General features: G+C 38.0%; 1 protein-coding gene across 2 annotated transcripts in view; it reads left to right on the forward strand.

Moving 5' to 3' along the window:
* ANGPT1 (angiopoietin 1) overlaps positions 1-22,920 on the forward strand; it is a 469,567-nt gene that overhangs the window by 328,581 nt on the left and 118,066 nt on the right. For both annotated transcript variants that reach the window (XM_061439144.1, XM_061439145.1), the window contains exon 3: positions 22,022-22,177. In XM_061439144.1, coding sequence (XP_061295128.1) covers positions 22,022-22,177 — 156 coding nt within the window. The remainder of the gene's footprint in view (positions 1-22,021; positions 22,178-22,920) is intronic.

Here is a 22,920-nt window from a genome sequence, read left to right on the forward strand (position 1 = left end):
GATGTGAATGAACTATTCAGCACATTTCCTCACGCATAGTGAGGGCATAATAAATAGTAGCCATGAACATCAGCTTCCAGTCCAGTGTATTTTTGAACATCATGACCATTAATAGGTTGTGAAACTAAAATAATTGGTTCAGTAAAATTTTTTTGGAAAAATGAAATAAAATTGAACAGTACAGAAAATATAAAAATCTCAGAGGATCAGAGACCTGAGTTATAATCCTTAGCTGTGTCACTGAAGTAAACATTGTTCCATTAAACTTGTTTCTTATTTGTGTCTACATGCAAGCTTGTGTGTGTCTGTATGTTTGTGTGTGTGTGTGTGTGTGTGTGTGTGATATTTGTTCCTTATCCTGATTAAAACTATACCTTTTACTGTGGGTCCTTGGAAGAAGAACTATGACAAACCTTCAGAGAAGGTTTGAAATGGAAAAATCAGGGTTTAAGGTTTGTCATAGACAAACAAAGCAGAGAAATCACTTTGCCGACAAAGATCCGTACAGTCAAAACAGTGGTTTTTCCAGTAGTCATGAATGGATGTGAGGGTTGAGACCATAAGGAAGGCTGCACACCAAAGAATTGATGCTTTTGAATTGTGGTGCTAGAGAAGACTCTTGAGACAGAAAGAAGTTCAAACCAGTCAATCCTAAAGGAAATCAACCCTGAATATTCATTGGAAGGACTGATGCTGCAGCTGAGGCTCCCATACTCTGGCCATCTGTTAAGAAATGCAAACTCATTGGGAAAGACCCTGATGCTGGGAAAGAACAAGGGCAGGAGGAGAAGAGGGCAGCAGAGGATGAGGTGGTTGGATGGTGTCACTGACTTAAAGGACATGAATTTCAGCAAACTCCAGAAGATAGTGAAGGACAGGGAAGCCTGGCGTGCTGCAGTCTATGGTGTTGCAAAGAGTCGGACATAACTTTGTGACTGAACGACAACACTCAAAAAATGAGAAAGCCACTACTTTAGCCTTACTTTGTTACAATTGTGTTTTCTTTTAAGAATCAGATCAGATCAGATCAGATCAGTCACTCAGTCATGTCCAACTCTTTGCGACCCCATGAATCGCAGCACACCAGGCCTCCCTGTCCATCACCAACTTCCAGAGTTCACTGAGACTCACATCCATCGAGTCAGTGATGCCATCCAGCCATCTCATCCTCTGTCGTCCCCTTCTCCTCCTGCCCCCAATCCCTCCCAGCATCAGAGTCTTTTCCAATGAGTCAACACTTTGCATGAGGTGGCCAAAGTACTGGAGTTTCAGCTTTAGCATCATTCCTTCCAAAGAAATCCCAGGGCCAATCTCCTTCAGAATGGACTGGTTGGATCTCCTTGCAGTCCAAGGGACTCTCAAGAGTCTTCTCCAACACCACAGTTCAAAAGCATCAATTCTTCGGTGCTCAGCCTTCTTCACAGTCCAACTCTCACATCCATACATGACCACAGGAAAAACCATAGCCTTGACTAGATGGACCTTTGTTGGCAAAGTAATGTCGCTGCTTTTGAATATGCTATCTAGGTTGGTCATAACTTTCCATCCAAGGAGTAAGCATCTTTTAATTTCATGGCTGCAATCACCATCTGCAGTGATTTTGGAGCCCAGAAAAATAAAGTCTGACACTGTTTCCACTGTTTCCCCATCTATTTCCCATAAACTGGTGGGACCGGATGCCATGACCTTTGTTTTCTGAATGTTGAGCTTTAAGCCAACTTTTTCACTCTCCTCTTTCACTTTCATCAAGAGGCTTTTGAGTTCCTCTTCAGTTTCTGCCATAAGGGTGGTGTCATCTGCATATCTGAGGTTATTGATATTTCTCCCGGCAATCTTGATTCCAGTTTGTGTTTCTTCCAGTCCAGCATTTCTCATGATGTAGTCTGCATATAAGTTAAATAAACAGGGTGACAATATACAGCCTTGACGAACTCCTTTTCCTATTTGGAACCAGTCTGTTGTTCCATGTCCAGTTCTAACTGTTGCTTCCTGACCTGCATACAGATTTCTCAAGAGGCAGATCAGGTGGTCTGGTATTCCCATGTCTTTCAGAATTTTCCACAGTTTATTGTGATCCACACAGTCAAAGGCTTTGGCATAGTCAATAAAGCAGAAATAGATGTTTTTCTGGAACTCTCTTGCTTTTTCTATAATCCAGTGGATGTTGGCAATTTGATCTCTGGTTCCTCTGCCTTTTCTAAAACCAGCTTGAACATCAGGAAGTTCATGGTTCACATATTGCTGAAGCCTGGCTTGGAGAATTTTGAGCATTACTTTACTAGCGTGTGAGATGAGTGCAATTGTGCGGTAGTTTGAGCATTCTTTGGCATTTCCTTTCTTTGGGATTGGAATGAAAACTGACCTTTTCCAGTCCTGTGGCCGCTGCTGTTTTCCAAATTTGCTGGCATCTTGAGTGCAGCACTTTCACAGCATCATCTTTCAGGATTTGGAATAGCTCAACTGGAATTCCATCACCTCCACTAGCTTTGTTCGTAGTGATGCTTTCTAAGGCCCACTTGACTTCACATTCCAGGATGTCTGGCTCTAGGTCAGTGATCACACCATCATGATTATCTGGGTCGTGAAGATCTTTTTGTACAGTTCTTCTGTGTAATCAACCTTATTCTGTTCTAGTGAGTTTATCCCTCTGAATATTTTGGAAATTGGACTATTTAATACCTCTTTGCTGGAGAGCCTCTTCTTTAGAATTGCATCTAAAAATGAAGTTCCAGTACACACAGAGCCATGATCTTCCTGTATTATACCATTAGATGTGCCCCAGACCAGTGTGTGACTCATTTCTTTGTACCCAATAGCATGGTCATTGTAGATGCATTAATGGTAGGTGTCACAGCAGGAAGCTCAGAAATCTCAAAAGACTTACTTGTTTAGAATCTTTTGTGTAGCAAGTTTCCACAGCGACTTTTTTAGTCATATGGTTAAATAAAGACGTGCTAAGTCCCCAAGGTTTATGAAATTGTAAACGTCAATCTGTCTCAAAGGAAGCATGCTTTTCATGGGAGAAACTACACTTGAGGCCTTACATTCTCAAGTTCGCCAAATGTCTAGTAGTGAACCATGCAAGTAAATGCTGTTTATATTGTTTTAATATATTTTCTTTGTCTTAAATTTTTATTGATAGTTATCATTGGTGGTTTGTAATGCTTCATCTTCAATTTATCAATCAATTTATCTGAAAACAAAACAAAACCTAAACACTTGCAATACTGTTGCTTTCAGATCCCTGTCATCATAAGTAAAGTGATGAACACTTTTATAAGGTGAATAATTTTATACTTTATCTGCTTTTAAGTCAGATGTTCAGCTGGTTGAACTAGCTATAATGTTTAAAATTTTAAAGAGAAGACTTTTTTAAAGAGAAAGACTTTTCTTTCTCTTTTGTAACCTTCCCCTAATTCCACCCTCTCCTCCTGGCCCCAGTATTTTTATGAAAGACATCTGGGAACTTTATTCACTGCAGTCTTACACTTTATTCCTTGCTGGCCTAGCAATTCAGAGTCTAATCATCATCAAAATCATAATTGTAGATATTTTTGGGTTAAAATTGCTCATGGAGAAAGTGTCCTCTGAAGGTTTGAAACAACTAGCACATGTTGTACAAGAGGTTTCTTTACACCCTGTGGCCATAATGTCTGGAAGAATTACTGAATATATGTAATAAATGGCTTTCTGACATTACATTAAAATACAATAAAACATTATTATCTGTTCCCAGACATTTTGGCCACCCTACAGCACATGGATTTCTGAGACAGTGTAAATAGGAAAGATACAGTTCTCTAAGAATGAAGATTTGCAAAACCCTTTAGCATTAGGCAAGCAGTAGTATCAGAGATTGACAACATGCTGTAATGAATCTTTTATCTTTGTATGCCTGTGGTTTACAAAATATTTTTACTTTAGCTTTATAAAACTGTTTTGATGTACATCTAGTGTACAGATGAGGAAATCAAGGCTCAGAATAGTGAAGCAGCTTCTTCATAGTCACAATGCTCAGTGATAGGAAGCTATGTCTCTAAGAACAAATTCCTCATCAATTTTTCCTTTTTACTCTACCATACCATCACTTAGTCAGGTTTCCCTGGTGGCTCAGATGGTAAAGACTCTGCCTGCAATGCAGAAGATCCAGGTTCGATCCCTGGGTCGGGAAGATTACCTGGACTAGGGAATGGCTACCCATTCCAGTATTCTTGTTTGGGAAATCCTATGGACAGAGAAGCCTGCAGGCTATAGTTCATGTGGTCGCAAAGAGTTGGACACAACTGAACAACTAACATTTTCATTTTCACTTTTCACCATCTCTTACGTCCATATCTGCTGAGAAAGTTTAAACCCATTCCTTTCCATTAGAAACTTATTATTTTATTTTTCAATGTAGGTATTTTCATAATATTCCCTTTGTAATCCTTGAACAATACTATGTTGTAGGTGCATTATTATTCCCGTTTTCTAGATGCAGAAGCTGAGGCACAGAGAGGGAAGGCAATTTGCTTAACCTTACACAGTTAATCAATTGCTAGTATAAAGCTATCAGAATCCAAAACTTGCTCTTTTATCTTATACACTGCTTCTTCTCACATACTGCAGCTGCTGCTAAGTCGCTTCAGTCGTGTCCGACTCTGTGCGACCCCATAGATGGCAGCCCATCAGGCTCCACCGTCCCTGGGATTCTCCAGGCAAGAATACTGGAGCGGGTTGCCATTTCCTTCTCCAGTGCATGAAAGTGAAAAGTGAAAGTGAAGTCACTCATCGTGCCCGACTTTTAGCGACCCCATGGACTGCAGCCTACCAGGCTCCTCCGTCCATGGGATTTTCCAGGCAAGAGTACTGGAGTGGAGTGCCATTGCCTTCTCCGTCTCACATACTGGTGGCTATAAATCTGAATTCAGTAAGGGAAGTAAGGTAATGGCTAGTTTGAACCATTAATTATCTTCTCATTGAGATATATATATTTACACTGGAGAATTTTCACTTCTAATAGATTTTCAGACTGCTTCTCCTAACTTGACTCTCAACCAAAGTATAAGTATCTGTCATTTGTATAGCATCTTAGAGCTGACCACGTGTTTTCACATACTTATTTCATTGATCATGACAACAAACTTATGAGATACTTAGGACAGGTATAATTAACAGGATGATTTTCCTGATGAGAAATATTTATCTCAGAGGAGAAAAAGACTATACAGTTCGTATGGCTGATAAGTGAAAAAAAAATCACCCAGATCTCCTGATGATACATCCTGGGAACTCTCTGTGAAAACAAAAGTGAAGTTGCTCAGTTGTCTCCGATTCTTTGCGACCCTACCAGGCTTCTCCGTCCATGGGATTTTCCAGACAAGAGTACCAGACTGGGTTGCCATTTCCTTCTCCAGGAGATCTTCCCAACCCAGGGATCAAACCCAGGTCGCCCGCATTGTAGGCAGACGTTTTGCCCTCTGAGCCACGAGGGAAGCCCGTAACACTATGCTAAAGATTACCCAGCACCCTGTAAGGTTCCACCTGCTTATGTAGGTTTACCAAGAGCTTTCTTCCTCTTTGGAAGAAGTCAGATAGGCCATAATGAATCTTAACTGTTGATAGGAGAAACCCTTAAATCTGGGCTAATAGACATCATGTGTAGATGTGTATTAGTACAGACTTTGGACTCTGGATTTAGAAAAGGCACAGCAAGAATTCTGGTTCTGCTGTGAGCTCTAATTCACTGTTTCTTTGGTGGAAGTTAGCCTATTTTTTTATTCTCCATTTCTACAGATGAAAATGTTGTAAGAAAACAAATGTATGATATCCTGCTATGATGATGATTTTCTGGCAAACTCCTTAAATTTTTAATGTAACATATCTCATGCTGTGGCATGAAAATGCTTGGCTTTAAGAAGTCAAGAATGTAAAAGACCTCTGACATCCTAGGATATGTAATTTTGGAGTTTCATGGTTTCCTGGAAATAATGATGCTGATATAATTTTAATATAAAAAGCCATGATAAAACTGTGAATGCTGACAGAAATCAGTCCTGGGTGGGAATTCACATCAGAACAGAAGAGAGGCTGATTAAACATGTGCATTTTGCAAATTATATTTGTGCTCAGTCACATTGTGCTAACTGAGAAAACTACCAAACTATTTCTTCTGTATGAGTATGTGGAATAAAACTGTAATGGATTTCATAAACTTGGGGTATATATTTCACAATCCTGTATAGGCAATTTATATTCTAATCATTACCACATTAAATAATGTCTGCTTATATACTGTCTTTCTCACTAGACAAGGACTAGTCAAGAACTATATATTTTGCATCTTATATTCATGATACAAGACTTCTTAACATACAAAACAAATAAAAGTGCCTCAAGAGATGTTTACCTAACTGGGTTTTTCTCACATAATAAAGTATATACATACATATATATATATTTATATTATGTAAACATACGTAATTACACACCCACATCTGTGCATGTCCTTTATGTCTTTGTTGGTATATAATCTATTATCTATAATCTTACACCTACTTGATAAGATGTGACATTTTTAAAAGGAAACAATTAGTCTACTACTGTATCATATATATATATATTCTGATTCATTATTTTACAGATATATATATCTGCAAGATACAGTAAGTGTATTTAGTTGTAAATATACCTTTAGTTTTAACAACTGAAAATTTTTGAGCAAAGATTTAGTTCAGAAATTTTAATTTATATATAGTGCAACCAGTTTTAATAACTTCAAAAGCAACCTAAACAGAGGCTTGTTTGAAGAGTTTGGTTGAAAATTTATTGGTAAGCTTATTTTAAATCACAATATTATAGTATATAATACGCTTTCAATGATTATATGAACATTAGACTAAGCATTTCACTTGGCATTTGTGTTGCTTTGAAGAGGTAATAGAATAATGAACCGGAGAATGACATGATGCTAATCCATATGCTATAGGAAGTTGATATCTCTTTTGGTTGAGTAAATGAAAGAAAATACTAATACTTTTCAGTAAGGATAATTAATGAGGCAATAAAAAGCATATCGTCATGGAGCTGAGGAAAGAGTCACCTTGTCATATAAAATTACTACTTCATGTTCAGTTTAGAAAGGCTTCAGAGTTTAGGTGGGTTTAGGGAGGCCTACTGCATGTCGGCCCAATCATTCTTTCAGTATTCCTCAGCATGATAGTGGTGAAGGGGATTTTTCATTTTATTTAAAAATGGAGAACAGTGAATGAAGAGTTGTTGCTGTGTTTTACCATTGGAAGGTGATGATTGTTAAGTGCTCTTATTTTCCCCATTCCCGCACACTAGTGGCAACTCTAATGGCTTTAGGATCAGGACAGCTTCCCTTAGTAACTTAAAGTAAAAGAGAGATAGGTTAATTGGAGATTATGAGTTCTGGGTAAAGGTCTTGAAACTATACTTAAAGAATAAAGTGAAGTGAAGTTGCTCAGTCATGTCTGACTCTTTGCCACCCCACGGATTGTAGCCTACCATGCTCCTCCATCCATGGGATTTTCCAGGCAAGAGTACTGGAGTGGGTTGTCATTTCCTTCTCCAGGAGATCTTCCCAACCCAGGGACTGAATCCGGGTCTCCATTGTAGGCAGACACTTTACCATCTGAGCCACCAGAGAAGTCACATACTTAAAGAATAAAGTGCTAGCCAAAGTGCTAGCTTCAGCTGGATGAATTTGGGCAGCAAATGGCATGTTTGTAATCCTTGCACTAACCACGAACCAGAAGCCAACTGAAGTGGAAAGAAAACGGACAGGTATCAAGACAGACTACCACTTCTAGCATTTGGGCTCTTTGACCCTGATCACATCCCTTAATTTCTCAGTTTTACCATTTTACCAATATAAGATGGTAACAATACCTATTCAAAATGACTGCTGTGAGGAATAATTAAAGCTCATTGACACACAGTGAAGTGAAAGTCATTCAGTCGTATCTGACTCTTTGCGGCCCCATGGACTATACAGTCCATGGAATTCTCCAGGCCAGAATACTGGAGTGGGTGGCCTTTCCCTTCTGCAGGGGATCTTCCCAACCCAGGAATCGCACCCAAGTCTCCCGCATAGCAGATGGATTCTTTACCAGCTGAGCCACCAGGGAAGCCCTATTGACATAGGAAGGGCTCAATAAAGGACAGCTGCTATTCTAAGCTTTCCACAAAACCCTTCCCCTTCAAAGAAACTACCTGTGACTGTTTCTGCTCTTTTGTTTTCTTCTGTTTATTTGTTTTCTTTAGTTCTTTTGAAGCCATGGAATTGGGGATGGGTGGATAAAGAACAGCCCTAAAGGAAAAAGATAAAAGAAAAAAAGCAATGGAACCAGTGGCATATCTGTGGATACAGGTTTGATCTAACTCAGCCTCCCCTAAGTTGCCACATGTTTATAAGTTTCCCGCTGAATGAATGCATTCTAATATCTTAGTGTCCTTCTCTCGTTCTTTACGTCTTTTTCTGAATATAAAATAAAATTGTTACTTTCTTAAAGAAAGTAGAAAATATCAAAGCATTTTAAGAAGAAAATAAAATTCACCTGTATTCCCATCAGCCAGAGACATACATTGTTCACAATTCAGTGTTTCTTTTCTTTTTCCAATGCATACAAATGTGTACCTGAATACACTTACCATAATTGAGAACATACTACATATAGCATTTGTATACTACTTGTTATGTTAAATAGAAGGGTCTTTTTAAGCCTTGGAGAGCTGGTACTTTTTCATCACTTTATACCTTAAAATCTAGACTACACAGTCCATTCAGTGAAAAACTCCCTAGGAAGTTGGGAGAACTGTCATTATAATTTATGTCATGGTTATTTTAATATCTTAATGTAGTAATTTATGCTTGAGTAGGACTATAGAGTGAATTTTAATTTTGGTAACTTGTTTCCTTTTTCCTCTTTTTCTCAATACTGTAATTGCTCTCTCTGGGAAATAACTATTTGCCAAAGATAAAAATTATTGGTATGGATCCTTGAGATACAGTCTATAAATGTGAGAAGATTCATCATGCAGCTTTCTTTCTTCTCCTTAAAGAAGAAATCCTAGGGGCTTTGTGAGATGCTAAGAAACACTTTGTTCTTGTGACAGAGCTAGAACTCAGGGTAATGGATCTGATTAGAGTTTGAACTCCTTTCTTCTGGGTAAGATAAGCCTTGAGATATAAGACTGTTTTATTAGCAGTTGAAATTACTAAATCTGACTCAGTCTTACGATGCATAATAAAAAGTACACTGCTAATATGGCTAAGTCTCAAAAACATAATGTTGATTAAAAAGTCTACTAATATGGCTAAGTCTCAAAAACATAATGTTGATTAAAAAGTAAGAGTTTAAGAAGACATACAATAAGGGACTTCCCTGATGCCTCAGATGGTAAAGCTTCTGCCTACAATGCTGGAGACCCGGGTTCAATCCCTGGGTCAGGAAGATCTCCTGGAGAAGGAAATGGCAACCCACTCCAGTATTCTTGCCTGAAAAATCCCATGGATAGAGAAGCCTGGTAGGCTGCAGCCTGGGATCACAAAGAGTCAGACACGACTTCACTTTCACAATAAGGTAATATTTTTGTAAGTCTAGAAATTATACTTGACAGTATAACATTATTTTGGTATATATCTATGTAATATAAATGCACATCAACTTCAGGATAATGGTTAATTTTGGTGCGAGTTTGGAGGGGGTGTTTTTAGATAACATTTTATTTCATAATAAAAAAAACAAATTCAAAGCAAATATGTCAAAATATGACATCTGCTAAGTTTTAATGGTATCTTTATTGTGTTTATTAATAATGTGTCATGATTTTAAAAATATTTTTAAGTTTGTTTCCAAGATTTAGTCTTTCTAGTGAGTTAGAGCAGCCTTGTTTCAGCTAATGAAAAGTAGTTTGGGGTGGTCATTGCTTGTTGGGGATGGAATGAAATCAAAAGGAACACTTTGAGGTGATCTGCAGCTTGCAAAACTAGATGAGTGAGTCTTTAAAACAAACTTTCACAGAATTCTTCTGGCAATGCATGCAGTAATGGGAGCAGCTTTTTTAAACAGTTACTCATGCTCAGTGTCATTCTCTCTTGTGGTATGAGGTTAATTCTAAGAGAGACTAGTTCATTGTAATGGTAATTTGGGCTCTCTTCCAAAAACACTTGAGATGTAACAAGCATCACTAGGGTACCAGAAGGGTCTTTGTGAAAGAAGAAACAATGTCCAGTGTCTGCTGTTCTTTGATCAAAGTGACGAAAAATGGGGATTTTATTTCATTTATAAGATGTCAGCAATCATTATCCCTTTCTTATGCTTTGAATGACTATTTCTAGCCTACTAATCTTTCTAGTACATGGACCAAAAGGAATTTAAATAAAAACTACTCAACAAATATTATTCATGAAAAATTAGGTAGACCTCACATGGAATGCTTTGGAATGTGTATTATACAATGACTTTGACAGTTTTATGCCTGTGCAAGCTTATTGTACATTCCATTGAGGAATTCCATATATAGGAGAAATACACACATACATACATACATACACACATGCTCTTACCATTAATTTTGCCACAATTAAGCAGATAAAAGTTAATTTTAAAAAGCAATTATAAACTTGAGAGATTTATAGAAATTAAGAAAAGCAGATAGAGCAACTGTATTTTGAAAAAAGAAACAGCACATATGGGAAAGTAATAGCCTAAAACATCAGAATGTTGAACAGAGGGATTTTATTGTGAGGGGTTTTATTGGAATAAGGTTAGATTTTATGTGCTAATACCTTGCAATTTTGTATGAAACATCAGAGTAAAATTATGGTATTTTTCTACCTACTAGATGAAATTAAAAGACGCTTACTCCTTGGAAGGAAAGTTATGACCAATCTAGACAGCATATTAAAAAGCAGAGACATTATTTTGTCCAAAAGGTCCATCTAGTCAAGGCTATGGTTTTTCCGGTGGTCATGTATGGATGTGAGAGTTGGACTATAAAGAAAAGTGAGTGCCGAAGAACTGATGCTTTCGAATTGTGGTGTTGAAGAAGACTCTTGAGAGTCCCTTGGACTGCAAGGAGATCCAACTAGTCCATTCTAAAGGAGATCAGTCCTGGGTGTTCGTTGGTAGGATGTTAAAGCTGAAACTCCAATACTTTGGCCACCTGATGCAAAGAGCTGACTCATTGGAAAAGACCCTGATGCTGGGAAAGATTGAGGGCAGGAGGAAAAGGGGGTGACAGAGGATAAGATGGTTGGATGGCATCACTGACTCAATGGACATGGGTTTGGGTGGACTCTGGGAGTTGGTGATGGACAGGGAGGCCTGGTGTGCTGCAATTCATGGGGTTGCAAAGAGTTGGACACGACTGAGTGACTGAACTGAACTGAACTGAAACGGTATTTCTTAAAATCTATAAATTCTTTAATCATTAAGGCTTTTCCATTTTTGTTACTGTGTATCTTTTATCATCTGCTAAGGATTTGGATTGCATGATCTCTCTTGCCATGTTTTCATTTAACGCAGAAGGTTTCCTTTAAAAAATGAACATCATAAGCTACTTGTTTGCATCACAGCCATTTGTCATAGGAGGAAAAATGTAGTTTGCAGAAGACGTTTCTTAGAATTATTCCATGGAGAGTCTCTTTTACCCTATCAGCTCCCCACAACCTACCATCTGTTGGGGTGGTCTCTAGTCCAGATGTCAAAGCTTTCTTTTTGTAAGTGAACCAGATGTGTTGATGTAGCTTGTTGAAAATGTTAGTCACTCAGTCATGCCCAACTCTTTGCATCCCATGGAGCTCTGCCCACCAGGCTCCTCTGTGCATGTGATTTTCCTAGGCAAGGATACTGGAGTGGTTTGCTATTTCCATCCCAGGGGATCTTCCTGATCCAGGGATTGAACCTGGGTCTGCAGCACTGCAGGTAGATTCTTTACCAACTGAGCTTGCAGGAGGGTAAATTTCATTCCAGATAAGAAACTAAAAAGCATTAACTTAAAGGAAGTTGTTTGCAGTTTTCTGTTTGAAACAATATGTTCTTTAGTTAAAAACTATACTTTTACTGATATAAAACCATGTATACAAAGTTGCTTTGTGGTTCTTCTCTTTTTTCTGTCATCTAAGCGTATATTTGAATTTGGGAGAAAGGTTTCTCGATTGTTGGGCAGAATGCTGAAGTTGTCCTTGACAGTTTAACAGGCATTATCTATACTGATTAGATCTGACATGAAACATACCTCATCCAAAGGAAAGTGATCCATTAGTTATTTTAAATGGATTTTTAATGAAACAAACTACAGTGAAATGAATGGAACCAGAGTATGAATGTAAACCTGACAACATGTAGGTTGAGAGTATAAGAATAAATGTGTGTGAGAGCATATATGTGCAAGCAAATACACACACATACACATATACATAAGATGCACTTTTATGTTTTATTATAAAGAGTGAATTTTATGCTTAGTATGTTTGGAAATTTAGTTAAGGGCAAAGATATTATCTCCCTGAGCCTTCCAATGAATCTCATATTAAAAATCTGATAGCATGCCCTTGCCTTGTGTGTGTGGCCTTGGTGGCATGTCCATGCTTCTGACTGATTTATCTCTTAATTTCCTGAACAGCACATTCCAAGAGATGGTCAGGAAAGTCACCTTACCCAAACAAGCAGTTTTCATACTGTCACAGTCCTCCTGGCTTCCTTCTTTATCCTCCCATCCTCCAGGTTTTCCAAGTCATATTTTTGTGAATTAAGGCAAACATAAGAAATGTGTGCCCTCCCTGCCATATTCATATGGGATTGCCTCTGGGAGGATGTTCTTGATTCCCTTTTAGAAAAGGCATTCCTTCCTTCATCCTACCCCAGCAGGCAGGCAGGACATTTGTACCATCATGCCAGCACTTGTAACACACTTGCATTATAAACAGCCTTGGTCATGAGAATCAGGGTTTACTGGTTCTTTTGCTTTCATTGTATAGCCCAGTGATTAACACATGGTTCATTTTCAATGTGTTTACTGTATTTAACCTAATTTAAATAATTATCCATAATAGATGATTGAGAAAAGTAGAGAAGATAACAAGAAAATAAAGTAGGATTATATGATTCAGTGAGTGAGAATATTGTCTTCAGACCTTTTTACTTCTGCATCATTTACATTGGTCCCATTGATATACAAAAAGACATTACTAAGAATTGGTACTGTGATATTTCATACTGTCAGGAAGAAGTAACTAAACCAAGTTCACGATTGGAAGCTGTTAGTATTTTCATTTGAAGTTCATTCATTCATTCATTCATTTATCTATATATTATTGAGGACTCACTTTGTGCCAGGTAGTAAGGGATACCAAGCTCAACAAGATAGTGCTTCCATCAAGGAACTAATGGTGTCCTGGGGTGTGGGCAATGCTGTTTTGGAAAAAGGAATCTCAGGATACTCTCTAAGTACCCATGAGAGGAGATTCATGAAAAGTTTCCTTGAGGAGAAAATATTTGAACCAATATTGAAAATCAGGACTTCACCCAGGAAAAGGGAGAAAGAGATAGAAAAGAAACATTCTAGTTACTGCAAACTATATGCCAAGGCATGGAAGCAAAATAAAATAATGTTTAGAAAAAGACAAATAATTTGGTATATCTGGAGCATAAGGTACATGTAGGGCGAGGGAAGCCAAGTCCAGATCATAAGTATTCTTCAGTGCTGATTAAGGAGTTGTGACTTTATGTGCAGATGGTGGAAGCTATGAAAGAGTTTAAGAAGTGGCGTGGCAAAGCCAATTTTGTGTTTTAGATTAGTCTATCCCTTTTAGTCCCTTGGACTACAAAGAGATCCAACCAGTCCATTCTGAAGGAGATCAGTCCTGGGATTTCTTTGGAAGGAATGATGCTAAAGCTGAAACTCCAGTACTTTGGCCACCTCATGCGAAGAGTTGACTCATTGGAAAAGACTCTGATGCTGGGAGGGATTGGGGGCAGGAGGAGAAGGGGATGACAGAGGATGAGATGGCTGGATGGCATCACTGACTCGATGGATGTGAGTCTGAGTGAACTCCAGGAGTTGGTGATAGACAGGGAGGCCTGGCGTGCTGTGATTCATGGGGTCGCAAAGAGTCAGACACGACTGAGCAAACTGAACTGAGCGAACTGAACTGAACTGATCCCTTTTATTAAGCCTGGATGATGGATTGAAGGAAGCAAGCCTGTAGTCAGAAAATCAGTTATGGGGCCATTAACAAATCTGGAAGAAAAATGGCAAGAATCTGACCTAAGTCAGTACTAATGAGGATAAAGAGATATAGTAGGGAGAAAGGGAATGAGGGAGAGGAATGGACCTAAGCAGCCCTCAGGAATCAGAAGCAAAGCAATCTAATGCTGAGTGAATGTAGAAAATGAAGATAAGGAATAGTAAAAGATAACTTCCATGGCTTGAATGAATGGGAAGGTAGTGGTGATGTCATTCAGTGACATAAGAAACATAGGAAGATAGCCTGGCTGTATTGGGAGGAAAACAGGGAATATATTTCAGACAGAATGGTGCCTGGAGATTAAGGGAATAAGAGATTCTGCCTCTTTATCTCAAAACAGAGATTTGAATCAGGGCTTTTCTGTTGTGTTCCTGTATCATTGTTTCAAAACTGCCATTAAGGATGTATATTATATATTTTATAGACATAGGTATATAATCTACATTTTTACTTTCCTGTAATAAATAAAAATTAAAATATTGCAAACTCTTATACTTTGTAAAGGATGTTTTTAATCAAGTAATTGGAGAGCTTCACACAATATTAAAAATAATCTAAACCAGCCCTTCCTTTCTAGGTGAATCTCTGAAACCCAGTTTGCTTAAGTGACTTGTCCAAGGTCACTGAGTAAATCAACAATAGTACCTTGAATTAAAACCCAGATAACCCAACTCCTAGTTGAGTGTATTTTTCACATTTCATCTCCCTTTAAAAAATGTAAAGAGAAAAGTTAAGCAGCTGTTTATAAACATTTTTAAAGTTTCATGACTGACTTTTTCTACATATGAAAAGGTGGGATGCAAAAGAGATGTTCCAGGCTAGTGAAATGAGTTTTGGTACAGGAAACATCTCATTTGTTTATGTGAAGAGAGAATGATTTTCCTGGGTACTGACTCAATTATGTGAAATGACAACTTTCAGAATCTATAAAATTGTGGTCTTGAAAGAGTCATAACTAAGAAAAATAATTTAAAAATGTATTCTTATGGGATTTTTCTGGGGTACCCTTGAAGCTTAGCTTCTCCATATGTCTCAACAGGGGTCTTGCCATTACTCTGTTGGAGGGATGTAACAAACGTCCCCTCAACATTATTAATTACAGTAGCTGAGAGATTCTTCTTACAAAAAAAAATATTTACAAGAAGAAATACAGTCAGAAGTAAACGCCATCAGAATATTCACCTAATCTATTGAAATGACCAATCTATAAGCATCATTTCTGGGAAGATTCAACTCTTTGTACTGGTAATATCTGGCACCAGGCTTAGTGCATAGGATGCATTCAACACATATTGCTAGGACTAACGTGAACTGGTGCAGGATTAATAAGCCTGAACTAATAAAGGGTTGGATCTCAGTGTTTTTCCATTTGAAGGGTGATGCATAGGGAGAATAAAAGGCAGGGAGATGCTGAGACTCCTGGGCTAAGGAGCAGCTAGTGGGTATTAGTGCTGGAAAGCGAGGGTAGAATCCAAAAAGCAAAGTTAAACCCCCCCAAACTGATAAGCATGAAATAGTGTTGTGACAGGGTAGCCTCAAATTAGGAGCCATCAGAAGTAAAGCAAGTAGGAAGAAGCAAGAGGCTGGAAAAGAAATGTGGGATGAGCCAACAGCACCAGCAGCCATTGCTGTTGGCTCAGCCTGCTGATACAAGTGAGTTTCCCACACACCAAGTGGCCACAGCCCGACATCTGACATCAATTAGTTGTTTCACCTTGCTCTCTATAACTTCTCTGAACCTCAGTCACCACATCTATAAAATGAGATTCTTGGAGCTCATAATATTTAATGTCTCTTCCAGCTCACTTATTCTAATGGTTTTCTGTCTTCTGTGAATACTATTTTTTCAGATACCAAAATAAGAAATGAGATTCATGTCACGCATATCACTACAGAAACTATTTCAAATGTCAGTTTGATGGATCTATTGTCTATAAAGACAATAATGCTTCTCCATTTCATAAAAGAAGCAGTATACGGGAAATTCTAATAATAGAAATTCTTGAAAATAATATATTTGGTCTCAGCCATCTTTTTTTTATAAAACCATAAACCAAGATTTGGGTGCATGTTCAGTATTGCCACTGATTTATGAAACAACAATATTAGATAAAAGCATCAACATTTAAGGCATTTTTTTGCATTGATTTACCTTTTTATTACTTTCCCATATTTACCCTTTTACTTTATTTCATGGTTGTTTTGCCATAACTGAGTAATACCATATGCACCAACATTCAATGAGAGTCCATTTAATCTACAACATATTTTAAGTGTACAATGCCTTTGTCAATTTTTATAGGGCTTAAAATGTTATTTTCCTAAGAATTACATGGGGAAATTCTATTCTTTGTGCTTTAAGATATGCTCTTGTTTAAGAGGTTCCTTGAAGTGATCTCTTGAAGTGAAATGATAGAGAATGCATTTCATATGCAAGACATGTCATAATCTCACACAGATTGTCATTCTTATGAACATGAAGTGGCAAGAGTTTTGAGGGCCCAGTAAAAAATCTCTCCCCAAACTGTCTTTTGTAGTAGAAAATTATAGCATTAATTCTCTGCTAGTCCCTGGGCAAAAGACTTGGGCATGCAATTTATGAATGAACAACAAATGTCTGATAATCTTCACTTCTTAAAAATTGTTTTTCTCTACTTAAGAATGCTACTTGTCAAACACTGGACTCTATATTTGCTTTCCCACCACCTATAACATTTCCCAGGATATTACAGGCATCAACCACTGTGAAAATGATTAAATAAAAAAATGAAAAATTATCTATCCTTGAACACTTGCACCTCGTTCATTCTGTAGCCTTCATTTTTGTATTCCCTCCATGAATATTGTGTGTTACCAGAATTTGTCTGTGACATTCATGAGAGTGTGCTTGTGCTTGATGGGTGATCATTCTTTAGAAGGAGCACATCCTGAGGGGGCCCATCTAGCTTCTTTCAAAGCAACATCTCGGCTCTACGCCAACTTGCTGTGTGATTATAGACAATTTGCCTAACTTCCAGAGTCTGTTTCCTTATAAGTGAAATGAGAAAAATAATAGAATGGATTGTTATAAGTAGTCGATGAGCTATGTATTTGTAAAACCTTATACATACCTAGCTTTAGTAGAGGCTTAGTGTGTTGTCATTGTTGTTATTACTTTTTGTTATATTAAACAGTAGTTTGTAAGAAATAAAATCAGTGGAAGAAAACATTATTGTAAACTGTATACTAAGACAAAAAAGGTAGGTGCTGATGAGAGTATTTTTAATGACCCATTGTATTGAAAGTGCTGGCAAAGTAAACTTGCCAACTACCTGGCCTGAGATCTGTCACTTCATCTCAAATTACCTTGCCCTCTAATATAGTAAATTGGAGTGAAGTAATCACTCTCTAATGGTGCTTGTTTTTATCAAAGAAAAAAGTAAGTGAATTCTCAATGAACTGCCTAAAAATGTAATCAGTCAATCAGTCAACCAGCCAACCAGTCCACAGGAGAACAGTTCCCACAACTCTGATGTTAGTGAAACAGCAGAAGGTAGATTTGAGTCCTTTCTTTCCTTTCTAATAAGACACCTAAGCCCTCTGAGCCTCAGATTTTTAAATCATAAAATGGAGTCAATACTTTGCTTTTAAGGTTGGTGTAAGAATCAGGTCAGACAGAGTATGAAAGTTCTTTGTAAACACAAAATCACTTTACAAATGTAACATTAATTCCTTGCTTAAAATCATCACTGATTGTTTATTGTGTCATTTTGAATCGCATCCTATATCCTCTTATTAGCTTTTTGGCCTATACTTTATAAAAGCTCTGGAGTCAGACACTGAGAGTGGCACTGTAGTCAAATAATTTTATGAGTCAGATTGGGAGTCTCCTACTTTATAACCTATTAGCTCTTGTGGCCACCAAATTCTACGCTTAAGATTCACATCTTAGATGTTTATAAAACATGGAACCTTGAAGTAGCCATCATATTCTGTAAACATGTTTTGAAACCAGTACAGAATATATGAAGACAATCAAATTTGTTGCATATATTTTCAGAACCTGGCTAATGTAGCACTTGAAGATGGATTTCACAAATATACATCTACAGAGGAATATTTAGAGATAAGATGACAGTTGTCCTCCTTATTAATTACACATTGTATATTTGACTTCTGCCTCTCTCCTCAGCATTTAAATCAACTACATCTGGTTTTTGCTACTTAAGTGTGCCATTACCTTTTACATTAAAAAACAATTAGAGAGAGAAACCCCATTTGATTAAAAAATAATTAGCTAGCATTAGATTCATGTTACTCATCATGGCAGCCCGAAGAAGAATTTTAGGATAGGTTGGAGACCTGCTTTATTTCTACAACAGGATCAGCAATAGAATTGGGGTGCTCTTTGTGATGAATACTGGCATAAGGCAGATACTTGATTTGCTGGTGTTGATTTTTACAGTTAAAGGCACAGTAATGCAGAATAGACGAATGGATAGTATCTAACATTGATAAACCACAAAGCAGCTAAGCCTTGAGGTAGTCACTCTATGTCAGAGGGAGTCCTCCTCTATGGAGACTGGGACACATGATTATTACTACACCCAGAATAAGTCAGACTCTGGGAACTGACTCCCACTATCCAACCACATAAGAAGTTGATGTAATTGTATCAGCAGATCTATACTAGAACTCACTGGTTAGTGAATATTCACTCAGGAAAGAAATCTACATAGGGAAAATAAGTTGTTAGTTGAAATTTCTTGGTAAGCATGGAATCTGGCATAAAATAATTTTGATGGTCTAAATCACTTTTACTCAAGAAAATTGCCATTTTGTGAACAAGGTAAGAGGCTAACTGTTCTTTAGTCCCTAGGTCGAGTCTATCTCTTTGCAACCCCATGGACCGTAGGCTGCCAGGCCCCTCTGTCCGTGGGATTTCCCAGGCAATTATACTGGACTGCACTGCCATTTCCTCCTCCAGGGGATCTTCCTGACCAAGGGATGGAACCCAGGTCTCCTGTGTCTCCTGCATTGCAGGAGGATTCTTGGAGCCACCTGGGAAACTCATAGAGTAATTAAGTAGCGCTTAAGATGACTAGATTAAAGGTTAAAAACATGGATTTTAGCACTGGGGGTTGAATTCTTATTTGTTCTTGAGCAAGCTGTGGATTTTCTAAGCCTTAGTAGTCTCACCTATAAAATGGCTATAACAATACCTACCATATATAATTGTTATAGGGTTTAAGTGCTATCATAAAAGGAAAAGCACTTAGCTCAGTGCCTGCAGCATAGTAGACAATGGCTAAATGTCAGCTATAAATGCCAGATATCATCTCTATGATGGAGATTTATCTGCTGTTTTTGAGAATATGCACATTTATATACTGCCCCAGATTTCTGGATAAGCATGAAGCATACTGCTAATACGTGCTTGAGGCTTCCTTTGCTAAGCATTCATTGTTAGAAACTTAAATCAATGTGATTGAAGCAAAAGAAAAAAAAAAAAAAGTGGGCTGCTCCCTGGGTCAGGAAGATCCCCTGGAGAAGGAAATGGCAACCCACTCCAGTACTTTTGCCTGGAAAATCCCATGGATGGAGAAGCCTGGTGGGCTACAGTCCATGAGGTCGCAAAGAGTCGGACACGACTGAGCGACTTCACTCAAGGAACATCACACAGTTTACAACTGCACGTCCAAGGATGAATCTGGCTAAAAACATGACAAGATTGAGGTACTCTGAAAGTACCCTTCTGTTTGTATTACCTGGCTATCTGTCTACCTACCTACCTGTCTTTCTGACTTAGCCTCATTCTTAGGCTGGCACTGGTTTTGTGATGGCAAAATGGGACATCAAGTGTCAAGAATATATGTTACCAACTTACCACGGAGGAAAAAGAAGTTCTTTTGTAAACGTTGGACAGAATTGCATAACTGAGACTTAATGGCTTTGCTTATGGTATCTTTTCATTCTTGAACAATTCATTTTCTCCAAGCAAGAGCAGAACATTGTGGTTTGTCAGGCTCAAACATGTACCTATTCCTGAAGCTAGGGTAGGACAATTCTACTCAAAGAATTTGCTGTGAAGGAGGAAAGACACTATTCCAAAAGAAAGTTAAGGGATGTTATTAGAAAAAAAAAAAGGAACATATGAGCAGAATCCAAAACAATAGATGTCTGATACTCCAATCTACCCTCTGTTCTCCTACACTTCTATTGTTGTTTAAATATGTTAGTTCAATTGGAATAAAGCCAAGATTGAATTTAGCCTAGAGACATAAATATTGTTAAGATAATTTCTAGATATGTATCCTAATCTATTTTGTAATTGTTTTATATATAAAAAAAATTTGTTTCCCCCTACTTCTAATTTGGGAATAAAGGATGAAGGGGAGTTACCTTATATTGACCACAAACAAGGTCAGAACTTATTAGTTATAACATGAGTTTAATTCTTACCTTTCATTTTCTTTAGCTTGGAGCAGACTCACATTTGAGGAATAGAAATAAGAGATGTTGTTAGAAAGTGAACTGCCAAAGTTTACAGAGAAGAATTTAGTTTTAGGCTATATTTATTACATGACAATAGTGTTATTATAGATTATAAAATAGGGGATGTATTTTGGTTCACCAAATCAGTAAAAATCACGTAGCTGTTAATGATTTGGAACCCAGCTTGTGAAGCACGACTTGGCAGAACTCTCCAGTGGTTAACAGTGTTGGTATGAGAGTTAAGGACTTCAGTACTCAATTCCAAGTCTGACTGTTTTGTGGTGTGTGGCCTTGGACCTGACTTCTCTCGGATGCAGTTTTCCCCATATGTGTAATTGGGTAATAAAATGTAGTCACCACACAGTGCTGGGGGAGAATTTAGTGCACTGAGAGGGAAGTGCAGGCTTCTTTCTGTATTTTTCAATCAGTGCACGTGCTCAGCCGTATTCTCCCAGGTGCCTAATGGGCTCCCTTATATGAAGTCACTTAGTAATTCTTCTTGGCCTCTATGGTACTATTTATTTTGCAACTGTAGTATTTTCTAAGATGGCACCATAAAGGACTAAATGTTGCCCAAAGCAAAAAAGGCAGATGCTGCTTATGGACCAGAGTTTCAGTGAGGGTTTTTTTTTTTTTTTTTTTCCCTGTGTGAAGGAGCACTGAGAAGCTCTGAGGCTCTGCCGCTCATTTCATATGCTTTTGCCCATACTTTAATATTCCTTTAAAAGGCTTGTGTTTTGGATAACTGTCCCCCTCCCACTACTTGTCCCATTTCTCTAACCCAGCATAATCTTTTATTTTTCATTACAGAGGAGGTGGAATTATTCTCAAAGTTGAGTGGTCATTATGATAATAATGAAAAGACCAGAGAACCAAGATTTAGATTTAAATTATTCTGGTTACTTTGTTGAGTTTTTGCTGGATGACCTTAGGCTCATTATTGACCTTCTCTAATTCTGTTTCCTCACCTATAAAATGAAAAGAACAGTGAGTTCATCCATGCGTGACTCTCATACCTTTGCTGTAAGGGTTAAATGAGAAACCACTAGCCAAGTGGGAATTTCCATGCTGATTGTGTTGATTAGATATGTGCATCAGTATATCAGGAGTTTGTTAGCAACTGTGTTCCTGTGTGCTCTGTCCCATTTCCCCAGCTCCCAGAGTTGCAGAGGATTTCTGCCAGATGGCTGATTTGCCAGCTGTGTCTTGTTTTGTCATTGTAAATATTACATGCTCCAACCGAAAGGCTTTGCTTATAATGTAGTATGCCTTGCCCTTCATCTCTTGCAGATTGAGAATTACATTGTGGAAAATATGAAGTCGGAGATGGCTCAGATACAGCAGAATGCAGTTCAGAACCACACGGCCACCATGCTCGAGATAGGGACCAGCCTCCTCTCTCAGACCGCAGAGCAGACCAGAAAGCTGACAGATGTTGAGACCCAGGTACGTCGCAGACCCAGAGTTGACAAACTCTTAACTGGAAAGATTTCTTTTTTTTCCTTTAGCTTACTTCATAAACACAGAGCACATTTCAGCACTGAGATTGGGGAAACATACACATTTTTGTTTATTGGTAATAACAACAATGACTGCCTGACATGCTAGGCATGCTTCTCTTGATTTCATGAGAGCTGATATATTTAGCTTTGTATGTTTGCAGAAACAGGACTGGCAAAGCACTTAATCAGCATTTAAATTTCAAATAAACACTGCAACTACCAACTGTGATACGACCTATGTCAAACAGAATAAGTGTTTGTGTCAAATCAGTGCCTGTGATGTATATTTTGACCTATACTCTTTTATCTCAGGTAGTACTCTACCATAATGGCACCTGCAGAGGTTTTGTGCAGTCAGTGGATAGGAAGGATAACCCCAAATGAACTGACCTGGAATGTGTAGATTTTCTTTTTGTCAGCATGATTTTATAATGAAAAGTAAATTAAAACTCTGTCTTCATATGTATGTTCAGATATGTGTGTGTGCTCAGTTGTTCAGTAGTGTCTGACTCTTTGGACTGTGGCCTGCCAGGCTCCTCTGCCCATGGAATATTTCAGGCAGGTTGCCATTTCCTCCTCCAGGAGATCTTCCTGACCCAGGGAACGAACATGTCTCTTGAATCTCCTGCATTGGCAGGTGGATTCTTTTACCACTGTGCCACCTGGGAAGCCCCATATGTACACATA

The sequence above is a fragment of the Bos javanicus genome, chromosome 14, assembly GCF_032452875.1.
Source record: "Bos javanicus breed banteng chromosome 14, ARS-OSU_banteng_1.0, whole genome shotgun sequence".
Classification (NCBI taxonomy): domain Eukaryota; kingdom Metazoa; phylum Chordata; class Mammalia; order Artiodactyla; family Bovidae; genus Bos; species Bos javanicus.